The 21,960-nt window shown below is 44.6% G+C and overlaps 1 protein-coding gene across 1 annotated transcript in view; it reads left to right on the top strand.

The window, feature by feature from the left end:
• pvalb6 (parvalbumin 6) overlaps positions 1 to 21,713 on the top strand; it is a 39,642-nt gene extending 17,929 nt beyond the window's left edge. The window contains exons 2-5 of the mRNA XM_053444379.1: positions 19,962 to 20,027; positions 20,437 to 20,569; positions 20,687 to 20,796; positions 21,606 to 21,713. Coding sequence (XP_053300354.1) covers positions 19,967 to 20,027; positions 20,437 to 20,569; positions 20,687 to 20,796; positions 21,606 to 21,631 — 330 coding nt within the window. The 5' untranslated portion in view covers positions 19,962 to 19,966 and the 3' untranslated portion in view covers positions 21,632 to 21,713. The remainder of the gene's footprint in view (positions 1 to 19,961; positions 20,028 to 20,436; positions 20,570 to 20,686; positions 20,797 to 21,605) is intronic.
• The last annotated feature ends 247 nt before the right edge of the window (positions 21,714 to 21,960 follow it).

Genomic DNA, 21,960 nt, shown 5'->3' with positions numbered 1-21,960 from the left:
ACTGCATCTGTTACATTTGTGAGTGTGTGTGGGTGTATATATGTGTGTGTGTGCAGTATGTGTGTCGTTCTATCATTTGCATGCGTGAAGTTGTGAAAGTGGCCTGAATCCTGCCGGTTTGAATGTGCACATATGCAGTAGCTGCTCTGTCAGAGTGCCTGCAGTGTGTGTGTGTGTGTGTGTGGGTGCGTGAGTGGCTGCAGTGTGTGTGTTTGTGTGTGAGTGTGTGTGTGTGTGTGTGTGTTTTGGCAGCAGCCCGGCCTCCAGGCGCTCTGTCTTGTAATGCCGAAGAATAAAACAAGACAGTAAAAAGGAGGAGACAGCTCCAGAAAAGAGACGGAGGAGGAGGAGGAGTGGGGATTTGCTCGGAGTGACGTGCAGCCTGCAGGACGGACACACTGCTGAGAACACACTGTAACACAAACGTTCCAACAGCAACGCAACAGTACAAGATTCTCTCACGTTAGCAGAATTATGCAAAAAACGACTCAACCATTTGCCATGAAATGTTGTTCAGGGATGCAGCACGACCCAGAGGAAGAAGTCCTTAGATTCACTTGTGTCCGTCCTGGGAGAGAGATCCCTCACATGTGACTCTCTCTGAGGTTTCTCCCCCTGTTAATAACAAGCAGCTTTTAGATGTGTGTGTGCAGAGACCAGCTGAGATTGACTCCTGTTGTTAAAACACACACTCAGGAGGTCAGGAGCGGATCACAGGTGAAAAGTGCAACAGATTCTCCAGCACTAATCTGCACAGTTTCAACCCCCCCATGACAAATCTGTGAGCTTTGTTATGCATTTACTTTTGATTTCCTATTTATGTCTGCAGTAAGATTGCCGGTGACATTATTTATTGTGTCGCGGCGTCTCAGTTTCTGTGAAGTGGCGTTTCCATTACGATTCCCCAGAAGACGGCTCCTCAACCTTGTTTGCAGGTTGACACGCGGGATTTCCTAAGTCTATTCTATTTTCTGCTTGGTGGAGCAACAGAGAGGAAGAGGACACATCGATGTTTCCATTCATTCAAACTTGGTTTCATTACGCCAACTGTCAAGCACGGAGAAAAATACTCTACTGCAAATACACACAGATCCAGAGCTGCAATCTAAAAGCTCTGTTTTCTGGAATAACCAATATTTCCAAACTACGACACTTTGCACACTTTCAATTACAAGTGTGATGAGTAAATATGTTATTTGGTAAATGGAAGTTAAATGATGCGTTTTCATTGTTTCCTCTGCACTGAAAACCCTTTTTTTTATCAGATTTTCCTTGAAGTGATTAACAATGAGGCCATTTCCATTTTGTGATAAATGTAGAAACTGTGTAAATCTGATGTCAGGCTCCCAAAAGTATCAATAGAAAAAGTAATTAATTCATAAATTCTCCAGCCTTAACTGATTTCTACCATGATGGATAACTTCTATTCACAACCTCCCATTCAGATACTGGGATTCCTCCTGTCTCTCCCAACAAGTTATAATCGCCATTTTTACACCTCATTGAGCTCAGAGGAAAAATTACGATAGCACAGTTTGGCAAAGTATTAATGCTGCTGTCTTTTTAATCGTCTGGAAGAATGAATCTACTTGGAATGAGAAGAAGAGGAGGAGAGGAGGAGAGGAGGAGAGGCGGAGAGGAGGAGAGAAGGAGAGAAGGAGAGGAGCAGAGTGTAATGACTTGGCAGACGACGCAGTAGATGAGGAGATGGCGTGGAATAAAGATTTGTCACACGCAGCATAAAACCTCAGATTGTACCACGGCATGTGTGTATAAATGTGAAGTATAACTCTATATATTTGTGTTTTTCCCGCCTGTGCGTGTACATGCCTGGGACTTGTTTTCACAGCCCCATGTTTTAGTAGCAGGGTTTTGTCTGAATGAGGTACAGCAGAGGCCGACTGGCAAAACAGAGGAGAAAAGGAGCAAAAGCAAGGGACAGAAAGGTTGGTGCAATGATGGGGATATTGGCTGCCGACTTAGTGTGTGTGTGTGTTTGTTTGTGTGTGTGTGTATGTGTGTGTGTGTGTCCTCCAATGGTCATCATTCAATGAACCACACCTGGAGTATAAGAGCCCGGCTGCTGCGGCCAAATGATCCTGCCAGAGGGGTTGGAGGAAGGGAGATCAAAGGGAGGAGAGCGGATCGGGGATTAGGGGTGAATCAAAATGTGCCAGGAAAGGGAGGTTGATGCGACCGCCTGTATGATGTGTGTGTCACTAAAGGAAAATGAAAGCGTAAAATTAATCGCAGGAAATGGGAACAGGAGAGAGAGAGAGACGGGGGGGGGGGGAGATGGGGAGAGAGAGGGGGAGACACGGGGAAGGACGGCCAAATGAGAGAGGATGGATGGAGAGGCTGAGCGATAGATGATGCTGTTAATTTGGGTTGCAGGGACATATTGCCCGTGTGGTTTCAGGAGGATGGAGCCACGCTGACAAATGAAGGAACTTAAATTCTAAAATACAGAAAACAAAGCAAAAACCAAGACGGCCAAGAGTGGAGGATGAGGCCAAACTGGAATAAAAAATTGAAAGACAAAAGAAACAACAACACTCGGATAGAGGGAACAGGAAGGAGTGCGCAGTGTGGCCCCGGTTCTAATGCTTAATATTTATTTGGAAGTACTCTAACATCATTCTGCTATCGAGTGGATAAAAAGTTAAACCCAAGGACAAACCTCCCTCCTTCCCTCCCTTCCAAACCCATTCAACCCGAAAACTATCTTTCAGATTGTGTAGCTGGCACAAATAAACTGACGCAGTGTGTAAGTCCCGAGGCCGTGAAGGACCTGCATGCTGCTGTGTGTGTGTTTCCCGTCCTGGAGAGGGGCTGGAATTATTTCTTATTATCCTGCACCTTGATTGAGCAGATAGGAGATGATTAATAAGATAACCACAAAACAGGGGGAGAAGTAAAAGCCCTTGATATTTCAAATTAATTAAATCGAAATAAAAGTTCTTACCCGACCATTTAACTTGTAGATAACAACTTGTGTAACAGTATCCATCCATCCCTCCAGTGTCTTCTACTTATCCTGGCTCGGTTGTGGAGAAAGTGAAACCGAGGCGTTCCTCTCCTCAGTTTTCCAGCTCTTCCTGGGGGATCCTGTGGTTTTTCCCAGGCCAGATGGGATATGTCCCCCCCCCACCAGCAGGTTCTGGGGTCGAACCCCGGGGTCGAATAAGCTTCTCTTGTTCTTCATTTTAATGCACAACCGCTCGGTAGGAAGCGTTCAGCGGCTACTTGAGATGCAAAGCGACTCGTGCTCATCGAGGCGCGACGTCTGATCGTGTCCCGTCTCACCTGAGTAGAGAACGGCGTGACGAGGGAAATGAGGAAGCCATCAAAGACCCAGTTGAGACTGACAGCTGCCTGCAACCAGTGGAGAGAGAGGTTTCTCCCTGGGAGGGGGGGGGGGGGGGGGGGGGGGTAGAAAGGGAAGAGGACAGGGCTCAGATAATCCCCTTACAAATTTCAGAATCCCGACCCTTTGGGGAATCCTCAGGAAGACAGTTGGCTGCGAGTCTGGATTATTTTACCTCACTGAGAAGTTCTTCTCTTAACTTTAATAATTTGAAGTGTGAGTCCCCCCCCCCCCCCCCCCCCCCCCCTTTGACCCGCTCGGGAAGGAGGTCAGGCTCCACAGGATTAACAGAGAGAAATGACAGATAATGGACGAGAGTGTCTCCCATCAGAGCGGCTGAATCTCATCAATGGAAGAGGGGACATCAGTCCTGTCACCCGACCCTTCCTGCAGCCCCCCCCCACCCCAAACCAGAATCACTTGCCTCTCCTAATTACCCCCCCTGTCCGTCTCCTTGTCTCCCTCTCCGCCCCCCCGTCTCCCTGCTCCCCTCCTCACCTGCCTCACCTGTCACCTCTGGTTCCACGTCAGCAGCGTTTATTGGCAGGCCCCAGTTCCAGAGCTACTACAACTCCTCTGCATGTGTGTGTGCGTGTGTGTGTCAGTAGGTGTGCGTGAGGAAATTTGAATAAGGAAAGGAGGGAGAAAGTGTGTGTGACCTTGTATGTGTGTGTGTGTGTGTGTGTGTGAGTGTGTGTGTGTGTGTGTTACGTCCTCAGCCTCTATTAATGTCGGTGTGCAGGCGGAGAAAATGGGCAAAGTGATCTTGATTGAACGATAAACGAAATCCTAACGAGCGGACGAGAGGTTTTGAGGTTTACCTTCTCATTCTATCATCCACTCCCTCTCTCTCTCTCTCTCTCTCTCTCTCTCTCTCTCTCTCTCTCTCTCTATATATATATATCTCTCTCTCTCTCTCTTTATCTTTTAATCCGTTGTTCTTCTGAGTGATGACAGGAGTGAAGGATGCCTGGAGCGCTGTACAGTAGGAAGTATTGTATGTCCTGCAGCTCTGTAGACACACACCCACACTCACACACTCTCCCTCTCTCTCTCACACACACACACACACACACACACACACACACACACATACACACACACACACACACACACACACACACACACACACACACACACTACACGTGCACACAGAAGGCTGCATGGACACTGACATGCAATAGTTGCGTGTCTAAGTTTTGATGCAGGCCGCTGAGCGCTGACTCCATGGGTGTAGCAGCTCCCCTTCAAAGGTCAAAGTATTGATCATTGTGCAAGTTAGAGAGAGACACGCACACACACACACACACACACACACACACACACATACACACACACACACATGCAAACACCTCTATGACGCTTGATGGTTGAGAAAAAGGATTTCATATGAAAAACCTCTGCTGACTGAAATGCGTTCATTCTACTTTAAAGTTGCTCTTCAGGATTTAGAATAATAGATTCCATCACTGATAAGGTTTGTTTTTCAGTTCTGGCTGCACACACAGACTTTGTTGAACCACAACATGAACAAATCCCACTCAGGCACATGCAACACAAACATTTACATCGGACCCCTACACTGCTCAAAACAGCATCAGGTACAGATATTATATATGCACATTAACAAGTCAGTCTAGAGGGACGATTGTAGGGTAGCAGGTAGAAGGTCAGAGGTTAATGCAGAGGATTAATATATGATGAGTCATGAAATTGTGATAAGATCTTTGTGTGGACGGAGGTGAGGAGTGTCAACGGGCCGAGAGTTGAGCCAGAGGCGGACAAAGACACATTCGGTGGAGGTTGTTTGATCTAGAGCAAGCCGAGCATGAAGGCATGAGAAAAAAAAAACCAGAGGATGAAGCTGGATCCTGAGGCTGTTAGATGAAGGAGAACTCGACTGAAAAATAGCTTCCTGAAAAAGTCTCTTTTCTTTTCTTCCTATCAATATTTGAAGTGCCCAATGCTCAACCTCTTTAAACTTTCCATTAGCTGAATAACATTGGACGACTTCTTCTCTAGATCATAGAGGTAAACATCCTGCAAGACAAAAGCACCTCGATAGTAAAATAGTTCCTAAGTCAGTTTCCCAGAAAACGTTGAGGGACACTGAATACCGTCCTCAGTTTTGTTTTGGATAAAACCATCTGCTAGTAGCATCGTCATCATCATCATCTGACATCATCAAGCCAATGCTTAAGAGAGGGTTCAATCGTTTTGTATCGTCTGCAAAGATGTTATTAAATTAAAAGTTCCCCAAATATTTGTTAGTAACACATTATACCAACAAATATCCGAGAGTCCATGATGGTCCAGGTGACTTGTGTTGTTCTACAGTCGAGTCACGCAGAGGAGACGGTGAGAAGAAGCTTCTCTTCAGGAGATTTATTATCCTGTTTCTCTAAGAAGTCATGAATGATGCAGTTTGTTCAGAGACTCATTCAAGCTGCTCAGTTATAATGACGCTCTGCACTATCTGGTCTCTGAGAGGCTCTGCAGCCGCAGTCATGAGGCTGAACTCATTCTGATCCAGGAATTAAGACCAAAGCACTTTTCTCTCTTCTTGCAGAGCATTAATTTAAACATGGTTTGACATATTCTTGTTGCAATTAGATAAGAAGTATTTTTCTGAGCTGCAGTGACTTAAATGAAACCGTCTTTACCGAGCGTGCTGCTGCTACGTGTGGTGACAGCCAATGACTCAAAGTGCAGGTTGAATGAATGGGCTTTTATCTCATCAGATCATATTGTGATTGGAGGTGTGCACTTAATAAGTCAACTCATGCTACCATGGGACATTAGCTGGGAGTGGATCGATGCACATGAGATGCCAGTGCATTAACTTGACTTGATTATAATTCCTCTCTGATGTCAAATGCCAATCTTCTCTCTCTCTCCCTGCAACACACACCACCACACGGCCCTGCATGGAGGTTATCGTGATAAAACGATAACCTCCCCCCCCCAATGGGCGTAGCATGCCAGATACATTTGTTCAAGCTGAATATCGTTTTACCACAACCGTGTTTGGACCCCTTGCTAAAAGGTGGAGGCTGGGGTGGTGGAGGAAAGTTGCCGGCACCAGGACGTGAGTTGAAGTTTAGCTGAGCAGAAAATGGGTGGCTGTGATTGGTGGGTGACTGACGAGCCCCCATGAACCTACCAGCAGCTGACAGCTTGTGACAGCTTGTATTGTTTTCGATGTGGCTAACTGGAGCTAACTGGCTAAATGAGGCAGGTGAACCAGGTAAACATACGAAGGACATGAGATACTTCAACGAGACACGTTACGGACATGAATGAGCTCAGAATTAGACTGAAGACTAAACCGTTCTCACGCTGCATCATGTACAATAATAAAGTTGCCGCCCTGCAGACTGGCAGCGTCTAGATTCTCTCACCCGAGCGAGTCCTTGACTGAAATTAGATTTGAACTGCAATGCGGCTGGCTCTCAGCGCACAGCAAACTGCTGCCGGTTGGCGTGATGCGTGTTAATGGATCGTTCACGTATTAAACTTATACCGTCCTCAAAGAGCAGATAGATGTGACACCTGCTGGATGAGCGTGGAGAGCAGCCTCTAGTGCGAGGTCACCAAGTCGCCCTTGGATTAACAGAGGTGCACGTCAGGTGACAGACACACTTTGTTGGTTATTATCATAGTGTGCGGCACTCGGGCCACTGATGGGATTCAAACTGGAGAGGATTCAAAATGTGGGATTATCTTCACATGCTTATTTTTCTCTTGCCTGACATTGGTGATTTGTTGGAATTCAACAGTCTTCCCCCCCCAACTCACATAGAGAGCACATTTCCCTGCGTGTACCCTGAACTTCAAGGTCAAATGCTTTTAGAACACGCATGAGCTACTGTGTGTGTGCAACCTCATATATGTTGGGAGTGGGAGGAGGGTTACATGCAACATACATGCTGAAGCGTGTCCTGATGCATGTAGACACATGTGCGTGTGTAAGAAGCCTTTTCCTCATTATTATTTCTCCCTGCGGTAAATCTTCTCAGTGGAAACATGGACTCTCCTCCTGCTTGTAGAGATAACGGGATTTTTCCAGTTACACAATATTTTCAATTAAGCCACTAATCAATGTGTTTGCTGGAGTCGGAACAGATGATTGTTCCCCACATCAAATAGTGTAATGGGCTGCATGAACCATTACTCAGCCTTTCATTTGTTTACAGCACCGTCCCTGCCCACATGTCACGAGTCATGATTCACACTGTGTTTAATGTAGGCAGTCCACATTAGAATCCAGTAACTACACAGTGGTTTTGCATATCTCCAGAACCATTCATCTTCTAACTGGTGAGCAGCTCTTTGTGCAGCTCCATGGTTCTGTGATCTGAGTCCAGAGGCAGGTCTTTATCCCTCAAGGTCGTTTTTCACAGAGAGAAAATTAACAAAAGTCACACAAACAGGCAGGTTCAGAATGGGCGTGGCACAAGTTTCATATAATTACCTACAATTTATAACATCTAATAAGATTTGAATTGTAAAATAAAAAGTAGGAAAATCATTAATGATCAATTATCATGTATATTATGGTGTGAAAGGCGTGCGTGTATTTGGTATATGTATGAATATCCAAACTACCCATTGATTGAAAGAAAAAATATAAAATATAGTGAGATCATATTTAAATTATTAATGTATTATTATGCATGGAAAATCCTGTATATTCCTCATCTCATAAAACTTTTATAAGATTTGTGTCCCACATGTCTTCTGATAAACTCCTTTCACTTCTTGCAGCTTTCAGATCTTATCTTTCAGAACAATTTTCCTGTTCCTTCCTTTAGAAGAAATAAAATAATTCCTCCCATTATAAAGACACTTTATGGAACTGGGAGTCTGAGTCGGTCGGTTGCTTGTCACGACATGTAAATCCTCTACAGACGCCACTGACCACAGACACGCTCCTGACTTTTATTAACTGACGAGCTCTTTCTCCTTTTGTAACTTTAATTATGCCTTCACATCTCCCAAAGAGAAGTTGTGCTCTACCTCCCTCAGAATCCTCCAGTCATCTACAGTTCCTGTTGATGTATTCTAGTTTATAACTTTCTAAACTTTATCAAATAGTTTTCCTCCTCTTCTCTTTCTCTCAGTCTTTGACTCATGATCACTATCTGGATGCAGGAACTTGTATTTTCACATCCATTATCTGTAGGTTTGTCTTTTGTCTGTATGTGTGTGTACGTTTGTTATGACATCATCTGTGACTGTTGTTATCTACTGGTTATGTTCTTTAACATCTGTTTGTGTGCTCTGGATATAAAACACACCAAAGGAAAGCATGGGAATAGAAGCATCTGGCTTCTGACGAAAACACAATGAGGATGATGTTCACTGCACCACCATCCCAAAATGTCTTAACCAATGTGAGGCCAGTGCACAAATCGAATCCTGACTAATCGTAGCTACATCTAAATTACATCTGCTAGGTCCTAATTTAGTCCAGAGGTAAGCAAACCGGAACCAGGTTTAAGGAAGAGATTCGATTACACCTCTATCTCCCCGACTGGTGTTAAATCCCTCATACATCACAGAGGGGTGATCTGACTCCTCATGCTCCTCAGCAGTCGGTTGTAAATGTGTGTGCAGTATGTTCCAGTATCTACACAACCGTAGGTCTCAATTATTTACAACAACCTACGGCAGAGTGTGTAATGATGAGACAATAAACAAAATGAGATGGAGATAAACTCTTCAGGCAGAAACAAAACCACACGATGATGATGACAGTGCAGATGTAGTGATGACAGTGAGAGAGATGAAAGTGATAAAGACACAACTGATGATGACAACAACCAGAAGCTCAGAGAGAGCCGACGCCACTCAGACAGATCTCTGCAGTCATGGATGAATGACTTCTGTCTCCGGCTGCCACACTCGTACATCTTCCTGCAACAAATGCTCTCTCGCTGTGATCAGTCCTCGGACTCGTCTTTTTGTCCTCTGTCTTGTTATCTTCCCCGTGTCAGGACATCAGTCTTCTGACGCATCTCGAGTCGGGTCAATCCCTCTCTCTGTCCTCGGAGTCTCTTGGTATCTTTGTGCCTCTGTCGGAGGGCGTGTGCCACCCAGAACCCTCAGGCCCTGCAGCGAGGACGGCTTTCTTTTTATCTTGTGAAGCTTTGTATCTGAACAGGATCTGATTATTTAGAGGAGGAGGCGAGAGATTTGCTTTAAACACACAAAGAACAACGATGAAGCAGGTAAACAAAACACACAAGGACACACACGCACAAAAAAAATGACAGGAGAGAAGATTGGATTTCCTAATAACAGGCGAATGAGTCCTCTCCCGTCTCACTCCCTCTTTTTGCTGTCAGCAGATACCCCCCCCCCCCCCCAGCTGTCTATCCATGCCATCTTTTCCATTTTTCTTTAATTCACATATTTTCTCTTTTTTTCTATCCATCTCTGCCTTCTCATGTTTTCTTCACCAGTCTCCGTCTCCTCCGGTCTTTTCTCAGAGTGAGAGAGACAAATGGAAAAAGAAAACCGCTGAGACACAGTGATATACTGGTGCGTGGGGGGGGGGGGGGGGGGGGGGGGGGGAGGGGGAGACGAAGTCTCAATAACTCTATTCTCTCTTTCTATGTGTTGGGAAAACTTTTGGAATTTCTTTTACAAATTCACATATTGATGGTTTGATGGAATTCATTTTTCAAGCAATAGAGTGGAATTATTTTAAAGAAAGGTTTAGCAATTTGTTTCTGAGGAACTTTTCATCTCATTTGTTGAAATCCTCTTGCCTACCTGCGGGCACCCTGTCCATTTTCAGCCAGGGAGACAAACTGGGGCCAGAAGTACGTGAGTAATGGAAAAGTCGGCTTATAGCAGTTGTCAGGCAGTGTGCGTACACATCTTAAGGGTGTAGCTTTGAAGAGATGGCTGATGGGAGGAGGAGGGAGGGGGAGGGAGGGGGAGGGATGTATCGGTTCTTGCCTGCTCTCGCTCGCTTGTCCTGGATTTCCAAACCTTTCGCTTTAACGGTTTCCCTCGTATCAATATTGATACGCCCCCCCCCCCAAAGGCCGCTGACATCATTGAAGTATAATCACCACATCAACATCTAAAGAGCACGTGTTAAATCTAAATGCTTTTTCATATCCAGGCTTTGGTTCCCGTGAGATATCCTCACACTGAAGCTTGTGTGTTTGCGTCAGCATTTCTTCAACCCTATCTTTTTCGTTATCACGTCCCTCTATCATGTCCCTCTATCACGCCGCTCCGATCCAGATAAATCAAACAGATTGACTCCATCAGAAAGCACAAACCCTGTGGAGAAGAAAGATGCTGAGGGCGGGGATCTGCTCCAGCTGCATAATGTGATCAGATGTGAGGACGACGCCTCCCTGCTGAGCGGAGGCAACCTGCTCGGGACATAAAGCCTTTGAATTTGATATTATATATAATGTATTTCTTTTAAATAGTACTAAATCCTTATTTGACTGGGGAACGAGACGTGTCAAACAAACACATAAAGGGACAACGTGAATGCAAATTTAACAAGACAAAGAAGTTTATACTTGAGATGTGAGAGAGTTCTTATTCGTGTTATTAACGTTAGATGTGGTGAATCCTCGCTTGAGCTCCAACAGGAAAATCAACACATTTAGACGGTTAATTCCTCAGTTCACCAAAGGCGCGAGTTTCCACATTCATATTCCAGTCAGCGCAGTGAAGAGCCTCGCATCACCCTTTAAAAACGATCTTTAAAAATCTCATCCTGAGCCGGAGTCTCATAAGTAATCACACAAACCCAAAGTCTCTATAATGGAAGTGATGCACGGATAATCTGAAGCAGTGGGACGACTGGGACTCAAGTTCTTATGCTGCTCGACTCATAGGAGCATGTGTTGGGTGTAAAGTATACGAGCTGTTGACTTTGCTGAGGGGATAGAAAGAAAAAAAAACAACAGTCTATGCAGGATTCCATTTTGTCTGCGGCAGCAACCCCTGATGGTTTTTCTCTCCCAGGCCAGAGGTGCACAGGCTTATGTCTCTGTCTCATTTCAGTGTCTTATCCCTTCCCCCACCTGAGTCCATGCCCCATCTCACAGCCACACATTCATCCAGCCCTCCACCACGTCACCGCTCTCATCCTTCGCTTTTTACTTTCCTCCTTTCCTCTGTGTGCATTCCTCTGTTAATTCCTGCTCCCTCATCACGCACATCTCTCTCCCTCCCAGCATCGCTTGTCATTCCTCCATCAGCCCCCCCTCCCCCCCCCCCCCCCCCCCCCAGTCCCCCTGCCGAGCCCCTTGTCAGACCTGCAAGAGACACATCACGGGATCAAGGGAACCCCCCTCAGCAGGCCTTTGGCTGCTGGAGAAAGGGATGAGGGAAGATTCAGCGGGAGGGAGAGCAACGCCTGTCACAAGGCTGCATCACATTATAAGAGCGGATGAAGAAGAGGAGCGGCATGAAATGGTTAGAAAAAGATTCACGACTATTAGGAGACGATCCTTCAGTGGGACTGGGAGTTCTGTTCCGGGACAGGTTTTCCGAGGGGAATTCAGAGCAGCGGACAGAAAGATAAAGTTTGATAATTCTAGACGGAACAACGTGATCGTGAGCTAGAGCGGAATCAATAACCATCTCTGACAAGCCCTTTAAATTCAAGCTGCTTCAAAATGCACCAGCTCATGAATATCAGTCACCCATTAGTTTCTGATTTGTGATTTAGTAAAGTTGCATTCGTCTTTTGCAAATGCTTTTGCATCCTCGTAAAAACCAGTGTGTTACCTTCTGCGGATTCATTTTGTAGAGTTTAAGGCAACATGCAAACATGGAAACATGTCTTTTTCAGAATGTCGACCATAACTAGTATCAAAGATTTGTTTCTATTACATGAAAAGTCACAACTTTAAACAAATAACCTCTCTCGTTGTTTCGCTGGTGACAATATATTCCAGTACCAGGACAATAATATACATATCAGAGCTTCTACGAAACATTTCATGATTACGCTGCGTACATAGTAAATCTCTGACACTTTTAAATTGATTCTTTCTAAAATATCATCCAATATCAATGAAAGGTTCGTCATAAAACCTGCAGCGCTCTCATAAACACAAAGCCGAGACAGTAACTGATATAATATCACCTGTTGATGAAAGTCCTTCCACACCAGAGGACACTGATCCCTGCTTCACACCCTCTCAGACACATAAACATTCACAACACATGCCCGAAACTCAGGAACAGCATAAATCCATCCCTCCCTTTTTTTATGGCTTCCACGTACAGTCAGAGGCTCTTAGGTCTGGTATCGGCCTCTAAAGGTCAATGCAAGAGGCTCTTAGTAATGCCAGTGGTGGAAACAGCTGATGTTTGCTATGATCTATAATCACTACACATATGGAGGTGAGCCTCGGGGGAGGAGTCCTGGGCCGGGTGTGCTGCACTCTCCCAGATGGGACGTACCACCTGCCAATAGCTGGGAGTTTTATTGTCGGGTTATAGTAATAAAGAGTAATGAGGCCTCGTTGCAGGGTTCTATCTCAGCAAAGTTACAATGTCCCGTATAGTTTGCTGGAACTCTGATTATGTTTGTCTGGCTATTAACTTTACACATTTCTCAGTGTTTTGTTTGATTCAACTTCTTTGGCAAACTGATCTAATGAAGCTTTACTGGGAGAGTTTGTCTTATTTCTCCTCTAAACAATGGGCTGATTGCAAAGCCAACACTAGTGAATATGATGGGAAGCCTGTCAAGCTTTGCTCTCCTCCATATGTCCATGTGAGATTTGCTCCAAGTCCACAACACACAGTTTGACAGAGTGGGCAAATGCCCCAAATCCCTCAAGTGGCCGTGCACTGAATCCGAGGGTCCACAATCTGTCCGATCTCCTCCAGCCTTCTGCCTGGGCTCTCACCAAGAGGCTGAGCTGTGTGATGCTCCTGTGATTCAAGGATATCATAAGGGAAAGGCTGTTTCTTCCATTCACCTCCCTCCAGTTACAGGTTTGAGCACATGAGAGTTGAGGTCCTCCAGATGAACTATAGAGGATTCAGATCGTGCCCTTTCCAGGACCCTCCAAGAAGATACTCTCGACTGCTGTTAACTGTATAAAGCACAGTCAACTTCCAGTCGCACAGAGAACAAACCTCTTACACTCCGGAGAGACGTCCAACACAGAAACACTTAGAGTTTGTGAGTGTCCACACATCTGCCAGGACCTCGAGCCAACTCTCAAACCGGATTGAGGCCATCGTCTCTGCAAGAGCCTGGTTTCAGAGCCAAAGTGGTGCAGGTGGTGCGCTCATTCAATCTCTTCAGGATGTGACCAGTCACCTAATTCTTTGCTGGTGAGCTCCTTTCCCAGGTCCAAGTCCAGAGGGGAACCACAGTTTCTCATGCTATCCAGGTTCATGCTTATATTAGCAGCATCACTTTAAATAGATATTAATTAGTAGCGGTACGTTTGAAGTAGTGAGTACGACAGCTAAGGTTTGCTGAGTGTAATGTTTTTGCACATTCCAATCCCCCCCATTTCAATAACAAGTCAGCTGTAAACAATTTAAAGTCAAATGAGGTTTTCTGCAGATTCATTTCAGGTGTGAAAACCTGCAGCCGCTGACAGGAAGTCAGAAACCTGCTTTTGTCCGTCCGAGGTGGACACAGTGTCACTGTTATCATTAAATGTGCCGACAAGGGGACCTGGAGGCTTTGTCAGAATTAAGCCAGCGATGATACAGGATGCCTTAAAGGGAGGGAATGGTAGATGAGAAACAAAGGTGAGAATAAATTGAAAAGTGTGAAAGAGGAGAGATAGAGAAAGGCAAAGAGAGAGAGAGAGAGAGAGAGGTAGAGATTGGATCAGTTGAGCCCCCGTGGGCGGGAGGTGTGAGCAAATTGGGTGAAGAACTCAAACGGCCCGGAAGGAGGAAAGATGGAGAAGAGAGGAGCCGGGACACCTGAGGATAAGAAAGGAGGTCCGGCGTCTTGAGAGGGGGAGATTTAGGATTATTTTTAGTAAAAGTTGATTAGCATGAGAGCGGTGAAAGTGATACACGTGGGCCAAGAGGCCGAACGTCCCCCGAGCCCACACTGATCTGAACCTCATCCTGAAATAGTTGGAGCGGGTTCTTATAAAACAGGAAGAGCATAGACTGTGATCTCTTGACTGGATGTTCCACTCGCCCACCAGCAACCAGGTAAGAAGAAGAATGGATGTATAGGGAGAAAAAGAAATGGAAGTTTTAAGGGGAGTTTTATCTTTTTTAATATTGTGATTTCGATCTCGATTGTTGGACATTGATATCAGAGTGTTTCTCACTGTTGCTCTGTGTGTGATAGATGTGACTCATAGAAAAGCGTATAGATGAGAAACATTCAATTTACCGTCTTCTGCCGGCTCCTTCCTTAAAGTCAGATCAGAGTCAGATACAGAGACGGTATATCAACCAGGTAATTACACGCTGAAAGCTGCGGTTTGCTGCCAGAACAGGAGGCGCCGGCAGAATCCTGTTGAAGTGCTTACTGGTGATATCGTTCAAGGTCAAACCTTAATTAAAGCGAATGAGATTCAATAAAGTCTCTTGTCCGTACTCCAGGGTAACGCAACTTTGTCAAAATGCTGATGCGGTAAAAGACTTGAAGTTCTTCCTGGTTCTGTGGCTGATCACAGATTTTTAAAAATAAAGAAAAGTCAGATGCTACCACGAATATTTATAGACAGAACAATACGTAAGTGCAGCCAGTTAATTAAAGAGGAAGCTGCCTTATGATTTGTTTGTGTGTTGCAGTGGAAGATGCATTCCTCTTATCATTCTTAATGCTGCTGCGTTCAGTCGCAGATTAAACAGAATTTACATTTTAATTTGTATGATAATATTTTTATGCAAATATCCAGCGACTGTGGATGTTTGAGATCGATTTAATCTCATGTGTTTAGCAAAGTCGTCACGTTGGAGTTTTTGCACTTTATGATATTATGAATCTAAGACAGTTAGGTGGGAGTGGGAAGTGTGGGACCATGCATATGATATGATCACACATGACAAGGACTAACTTGCTTTGATAGTCATGGTCTCCAGTGGATGCATCATTCTTTTCTTTAATCCAACAATAAGGTTGTGATATGTTGTTACCTCTACTGTGTTTTCATGCTGTTTGTTTGCATGTTCCCATGATTATCGAAAAACTACAGAATTGATTTTAGTGAAAGTTGAAGGTGTGGACCAAGAAGTGACCTGATCTGTGTTTGAATTACATTTTAATATCTAATATATCACAAAACATCTAGTTAATTCAAAGATTCATGAAATATAAGATATATTAGGGAACTGGTATCTCTGAGTCTGTAATATTGGTCCAGATCCTAATTAAAATAGATTTATAAATAGATTTCTAGATCAATAGATACTTTATTGATCCCAAGGGAAATGTAGGCGTCCAGTAACACACACAACTAACACAACAGCAAATCTGAATCTAGTGGATTCACACTTACCTCACAAAATATACCAAACTAGTAAACACACACGGACACACACACAAGCAGACACACACAGGGCTACAATTGCCGAGCTGTAACTGTGTGGGTCCTGTCGTGTTCCTGTCAGAGGATTAGACAGTTGACGGCGGTGATAACAACCTGATGATTCCCAGGCGTCTTCACTGCTCTTATCAAATCCTTCCTTTCATTCGCTCGTGTGCCGGTGAGCAACACACATGCATTTGTTTACGAACGCACACCATTGTGTTACCTCGTCCCCATCGGCAGCTCTATAAAACCAGCAGACAGTGTAATGCCCACTGAAGAGGTGACTCCCGACTACCTTCACCCATCGGGCTTATTTGAGGATCAGCAGCGCAGATCAGGGGAGTTCCAACAGAAAGCTTTCAGAGAAGAGCAGAATCACTGAGGCCTCTCCATGAACTCTCAGAGTGGTTCATTTTCTTCAGGTTACAGTCGCTGCAGCTGCTTCTACTCACGGAGGAGAAAATTACATCTCTTTGAAATGATCTGGCTGAACCGATCCCTGATTGAACACTATACACTCAAATACTGCCGACCCTGAAGGTCAATGCAATGTTCCAGCGAATGCAATGTCCTCTATAGCTGTGCAAATGTTTGTGTTTATACATATTTTTTACATTGTTTATGGAGTACAGCACAATTCAAGACAACAGACCTTTGCAAAGACTCTGGTTACAGACAAAGAGGAGCAGGTGGGGATGGATCGGTCCATTCACCCAGCAGAGCGGGGCTGCACATGACCTTGGTGGATTCTGTTTGATGCTCATATCACTCCTACCGATATTCAGACGGGAATTTCGTGGGGAAAATATTGATTTAAAAAGAAAAATTTAAAGTTAAAGAACATGATTGGTTCCACGTTATTGCATTAGACCTACAGAACAGTGCCTGAGGGTTGAATCATGATGGTTTTCTACACTATTCACTGCAGTTTGTTTACCAGGGACGATTCTTCATATCTATTAGATCAGTTGAGGAAACCCTGGAAGGCAGAACACTGATAGGCATCAAAATAAGAGAACAATAAAAACTCTACGACTTTACTCCAGAGCATTATTATCAACTGATCACAAACATATTGATTCTCTAGGTTTCTTTCTTCTTTCTATGTCGATGTGTTGAGATCTTTCTACACCGTCCCTCTAGGTTCTTTAATTATTGACCGAAGACACAAAGCATAAACTCAAACACACGTCAACACAGTCAAACCACATAGTTATTTATTAATTTATAGTTTTTGTTTTCACGTCAACATGCTATCACGTGGGTTGAAGCTCAAACTGCTGCTAAAGCTCAAGTTTCTCCTTTTGCGGGAATTCATATGTGATATTTTCACAGTGTGGTAGCAAGTCTATATAGGCAGAACATTTCTGTGACTCTTACATGTAAGATTAGTTAAACATTTGTCATATTAAACCTCATATTAATAGTGAGAAAAATTATATATTTCGTTAAAAAATACCAAACAATTATTTAGTTTCTAGGAAAACATCTAACTTAAATCAAGATGATTAATATTCTGCCGTTAAAGCCTCAATCTCCATGCATGTTTTTGATGCAGTGAAAACACAACATCTGCCGAGGCTGACGTCAGATCAGCGCTGGTCTTAACTAAATCAATATGGCTTACTTTATACAGTTCCACCGACAGCCCAGCGACTGAGACGCCTCCCTGAATCAATCTTATCCTCCTCATTTCGTGGGGAATTGTTTCTTCTCCCCTCGGACACCTTTGTGGTGAAAGGTCAGTGGGGGGGGGGCTGCACCTCTGTCATGATAAAAGACTGGCTGTGTGGCCACACACGTTAAGCAGTGTTCAGTATTGATCTGTGTGTGTAGCAGTATGTTAGAGAAGTAGATAACGCCGGGCTCATGCATCACCGGAGCTGAGTGGGACACCAGTGGAGTGTAATATATGAACGACTTCACCCAGTGGGTAACACAACACATACGCTACTAAACACTGATCTGGTTTAATGTTATATATGTGTAATAAATCAATGCAAACATGAGACCTCTCATTCAGTCATTATTGTGGTGATTTCCTCACACTGTGTAAAATGTATTTCTCACTGATGTACGTTCAGGAGCTTTCATTTCTGGACAGTGGGAGGAAGTGGCGATGCTTCGTCCATCTTTATATACAATCTATGGTTAGGGTGAATCCAATCCCAGTGGACACTGGGCGAGATGCAGGGACAGATCACCAGCTTACCCCAGGGACCAGTAAACAGAAACAACCATTCAGAGATGCATATGGACAAGTAGAGAAGATTCTGAGGCAGATGATAGAAGGACGTCTCCACTGTTCCAGGTGCGATGCAGCAAAGTGTCGAGTGGTGAGTGATTTGTTTGAGTGGAAACGTTCAATCAGCTCAGACGGTTTGTCCAACTCTGAAAAAGGACAGAGTGATGATTTGAGCCAGCTCAGCATTATCTGCTGCACACAGGGAACACGGGGGTGATGATGATGATGATGATGGTGGTGGTGTCGTGGCTGCGGTGATACAGTATCATTACTTTGACCTTGTTTGTGTTTGTGTTTGTGTGTGTGTGTGTGTGTGTGTGTGTGTGTGTGTGTGTGTGTGTGTGTGTGTGTGTGTGTGTCTGTGGGTGTTTATTTGAGCTCTATGCAGTAAAGAGCGTAGTTGTTTTTAGCCTGGTCACTTTCTGTCGATGCATTTTGTTCCACACGGAAATAATTTATAAATGCTTGATGGAGAGCCATGAAATTGAATACGTACATTCACCATTCCCAGTCTTCAAATAATATTAACTCTTTATTTGATCGATTTGTGTCGACCAAATAAAGAGATAAGATAAGAACTACCTAAACAAAATTATTTTACACACGTACTTTGACATTTTAATTTGGTAAATTTCCCACCCACGAACATAGAGGATGCGGGATCTATGACTGCAGCCAGCCACCAGGGGGCGATTGAGACACTTTACAGTCCATGACGTTGACAAATTAAGAAGAATGCCTGACTGGTGATGTGTGCATCCATTTAGGAAGAGTCGTGGTTTGAGTGAACGTCTGAGTGAAGTGTGATTTATCTGTTGTTAGGCCCACATGAATTTATGTCTGTACCAAGCAGGTCCCCATTAGGGTTCACCAGACCTCAAAGAGCAGCTCAACCTCTAATCCACACGTCAATCACTTCTTCACCACAGATGTTTTCCTCTGCCGCTCGCTCAGAGATTCTTTATGTTCGTCTATATATATATATATATATATACGTGTGTGTGTGTGTGTGTGTGTGTGTGTGTGTGAGAGTGTGTGTGTGTGTTTGCAATAGCAACAGAGGAGGGAGGGGCATCGGTCAAACTCAAGACAAGGTGAAAACCTCATAAACAGCGATCAGGATCTGTCTCAGTCTCCGAGCAGGTCTCACCTCTCACAGTGTGAAGTACAACAGGGTTCTCCAGTGGTATTTCAGACACAGCAGGACCCTCAGATATCAGATGTACTCCCCCCCCCCCCCCCCCCCCACACACACACACTGCAGACTTGTCTTCTGGCCCCGTGACCTTCTTCCATCTATAATAGCTCGATGGTATCACACAGATGAAATGTAGAACACTGATATGGACACCGCATTGTCCTCGCTGCTCCTCTCAAATATCCTTTCATATTTTTTCTGTAATGTCGATGACCTCTGCTCAATGTCCCTTAACATATATAACTTTGGCCACTAGGGGTCTCAAAATCCAAACAATACAAAAAGACGTAAGTCTGATGATGTCGTGAAACAGCGTGGGATCATGGGAGTTGATGTCTCAACCATCATCGCCGGTGAAAATCTGCCTGAGGCGACTCAAAAATCACAGATAATGAAACGTATTTCAGTTTTCCTTCCTGTTTCTATCAGTGATGTATATCTCTGCCTCTCCCTCTGTTACTATCACTAATTCATTCTGTCACTCATCACCTCCGTCTCACATGTCCCGGTTTCCTGCTCCATTTCGAGCGTGTCACAGGAGCAACACGAAGATGTCTCCGAGTTGTCGCCTTGCTCCCTTAGTGTCCTTGGTTTTTAACCTTGTCCCCTTCTCTGTCTCCTTTTCCTCTGCAGCCAAGATGGCAATGAGCAGCATCCTCAACACTGATGACATCAAGAAAGCTGTAGATGCATTTGCAGGTAAGGTCCTTGCCACATATATATATGTACAGTATATATATGTATATACCGTTAATCACGCAGAACCTGATATTAATGGCCAATCGAACACAACTCAGTGTATCTGCTTGTACAGTGCAGACAGACAGAGGAAGTAGTTCCAGCTCCGTGACCTAGAACTGACGAGTCCTCTGGCGAAAACACGTTCTTAATCTGTTTTATTAAAAGGCTGCTTTGTTATGATTAGTTTTTTTTTTTACCTCATCACCCAGATCAAGATCGAAAAAGCAACTTAAAGTAACTTTCAGAGACTTCTTGTGTTAATAAGAATTTACATCTACCCACATGAGTGCAATTGTAAGCCTATAGCTTATCTCGGTGTGTGTGTGTGTGTGTGTGTGTGTGTGTGTGTCTGTCTGTGTGTGTGCAGCTGCTGATTCCTTTGACCATAAGAAGTTTTTCGAGATGGTGGGTCTGAGGGCCAAACCCTTTGACGATGTGAAGAAGGTCTTCATGGTGCTGGACGCCGACAACAGCGGCTACATAGAGGAGGAGGAGCTCAAGTGAGACAAACACACACAACCCCCCCTACACATGACGACAAACTCCCCCTTATTGCTGCACACAAAGCTCCAGTGTTCTGTGACACTGATCCACATCTCTTCTCTGTCTCTTACCAGATTCGTCCTGAAGGGTTTCGCCAAAAATGGCCGGGACCTGACCGACAAAGAAACCAAAATATTTTTAAGAGCAGCCGACAAGGATGGAGACGGCAAGATCGGAGTCGACGGTAAACACCCAAAGAAACACACGTGAAGAACCGCACAGAGTCCAGTCATTGTCTTCTCATTGATTATTATTGATCACTATATCAAAAGAAGCTAAAATGGAGTTAATTGGCATCAAGGTTCAACTGATATCTTCTCTGTTCTCGTTAGAACAAAACAAACCACAGAATCACAAAGTCTGCAGCAGGTCATTCTGAATCCGTCGCTCCAGTTACTCAGACACACTGGTAGACAGACTTTTAGTGGAATTAACTAATGCCAAAATAATAGTGCACATAATAAACGGTGCATCCTGTTAAACGCAGCTGCTCTGACAGAACGTGTTGGCTTGTGCTGGATATGAATTATATCACAGGTTAAGTCTTGTGGATCTATCTAACTCTGTATCACAGTTCAGAGCAGAGGGGGGGGGGGGGGGGGGGGGGGGGGCGGGGGTCGGGTTAATCTGAGACTTTAAATCGACTGCAGGTGTGGAGAGGATAAGCAGCATAGATGAAGAGTGGATTCAGAGGGAAGTTAAGCTTGTGAAAAGATGATGCAGCCTTGAAAGTGTTAATATTCTGTCTCTCATAACTAACTGCACACAGCAAAAAGATGATAAATATGTGTTTGATGTATATCTTCAGCCACAACTGTTGGCTTTTATGCCTCCACCCAGACAAAGGCTAGAGGCATTAGTCTCACCAAACATGTGTTTAGCCTCTTGAACATTGTGTCTCAGCCTGACCAGTTGTCACTTGGACTCAAAGATGAACTGATTCTAAACCACGGGGCGTTAACTCCAGTTTCATGTTCTCTTCTTCTCTTGCAGAATTTGCTGCCATGGTGAAGGAGTAACCTGCTGTGACGGTGCAGAGCTCCGACACCACCTCTTAATCTCCGCCGCATCCTGAGAGCCGCTGAGTCCCATACCCCCCCCCCCCCCCCCCCCCCCCAGCACCTGCACCCCCCAGCACCCTGCACCCTGACTCCCAGCCCACTAGACTGCAGCTGATCCCTGCTACACACACTCCTGTGTGCGACCCCCCTTCACCCCCACACTTCCTCCAAACCCCCCCCCGCTCCACGAGCTTCATTCATCCTATTTATTTGATCCTTTTTATAAAAACTGCCCTTGTGTTACATATAGATAAAAGACTTGCCTGCAGGAACAAACCTCACGATTT

The sequence above is a fragment of the Pleuronectes platessa genome, chromosome 16 (genome assembly GCF_947347685.1).
Source record: "Pleuronectes platessa chromosome 16, fPlePla1.1, whole genome shotgun sequence".
NCBI classification, from domain to species: domain Eukaryota; kingdom Metazoa; phylum Chordata; class Actinopteri; order Pleuronectiformes; family Pleuronectidae; genus Pleuronectes; species Pleuronectes platessa.
Note: the sequence above shows the minus strand (reverse complement) of the source record. Positions and strands in the feature narration are given on the sequence as shown.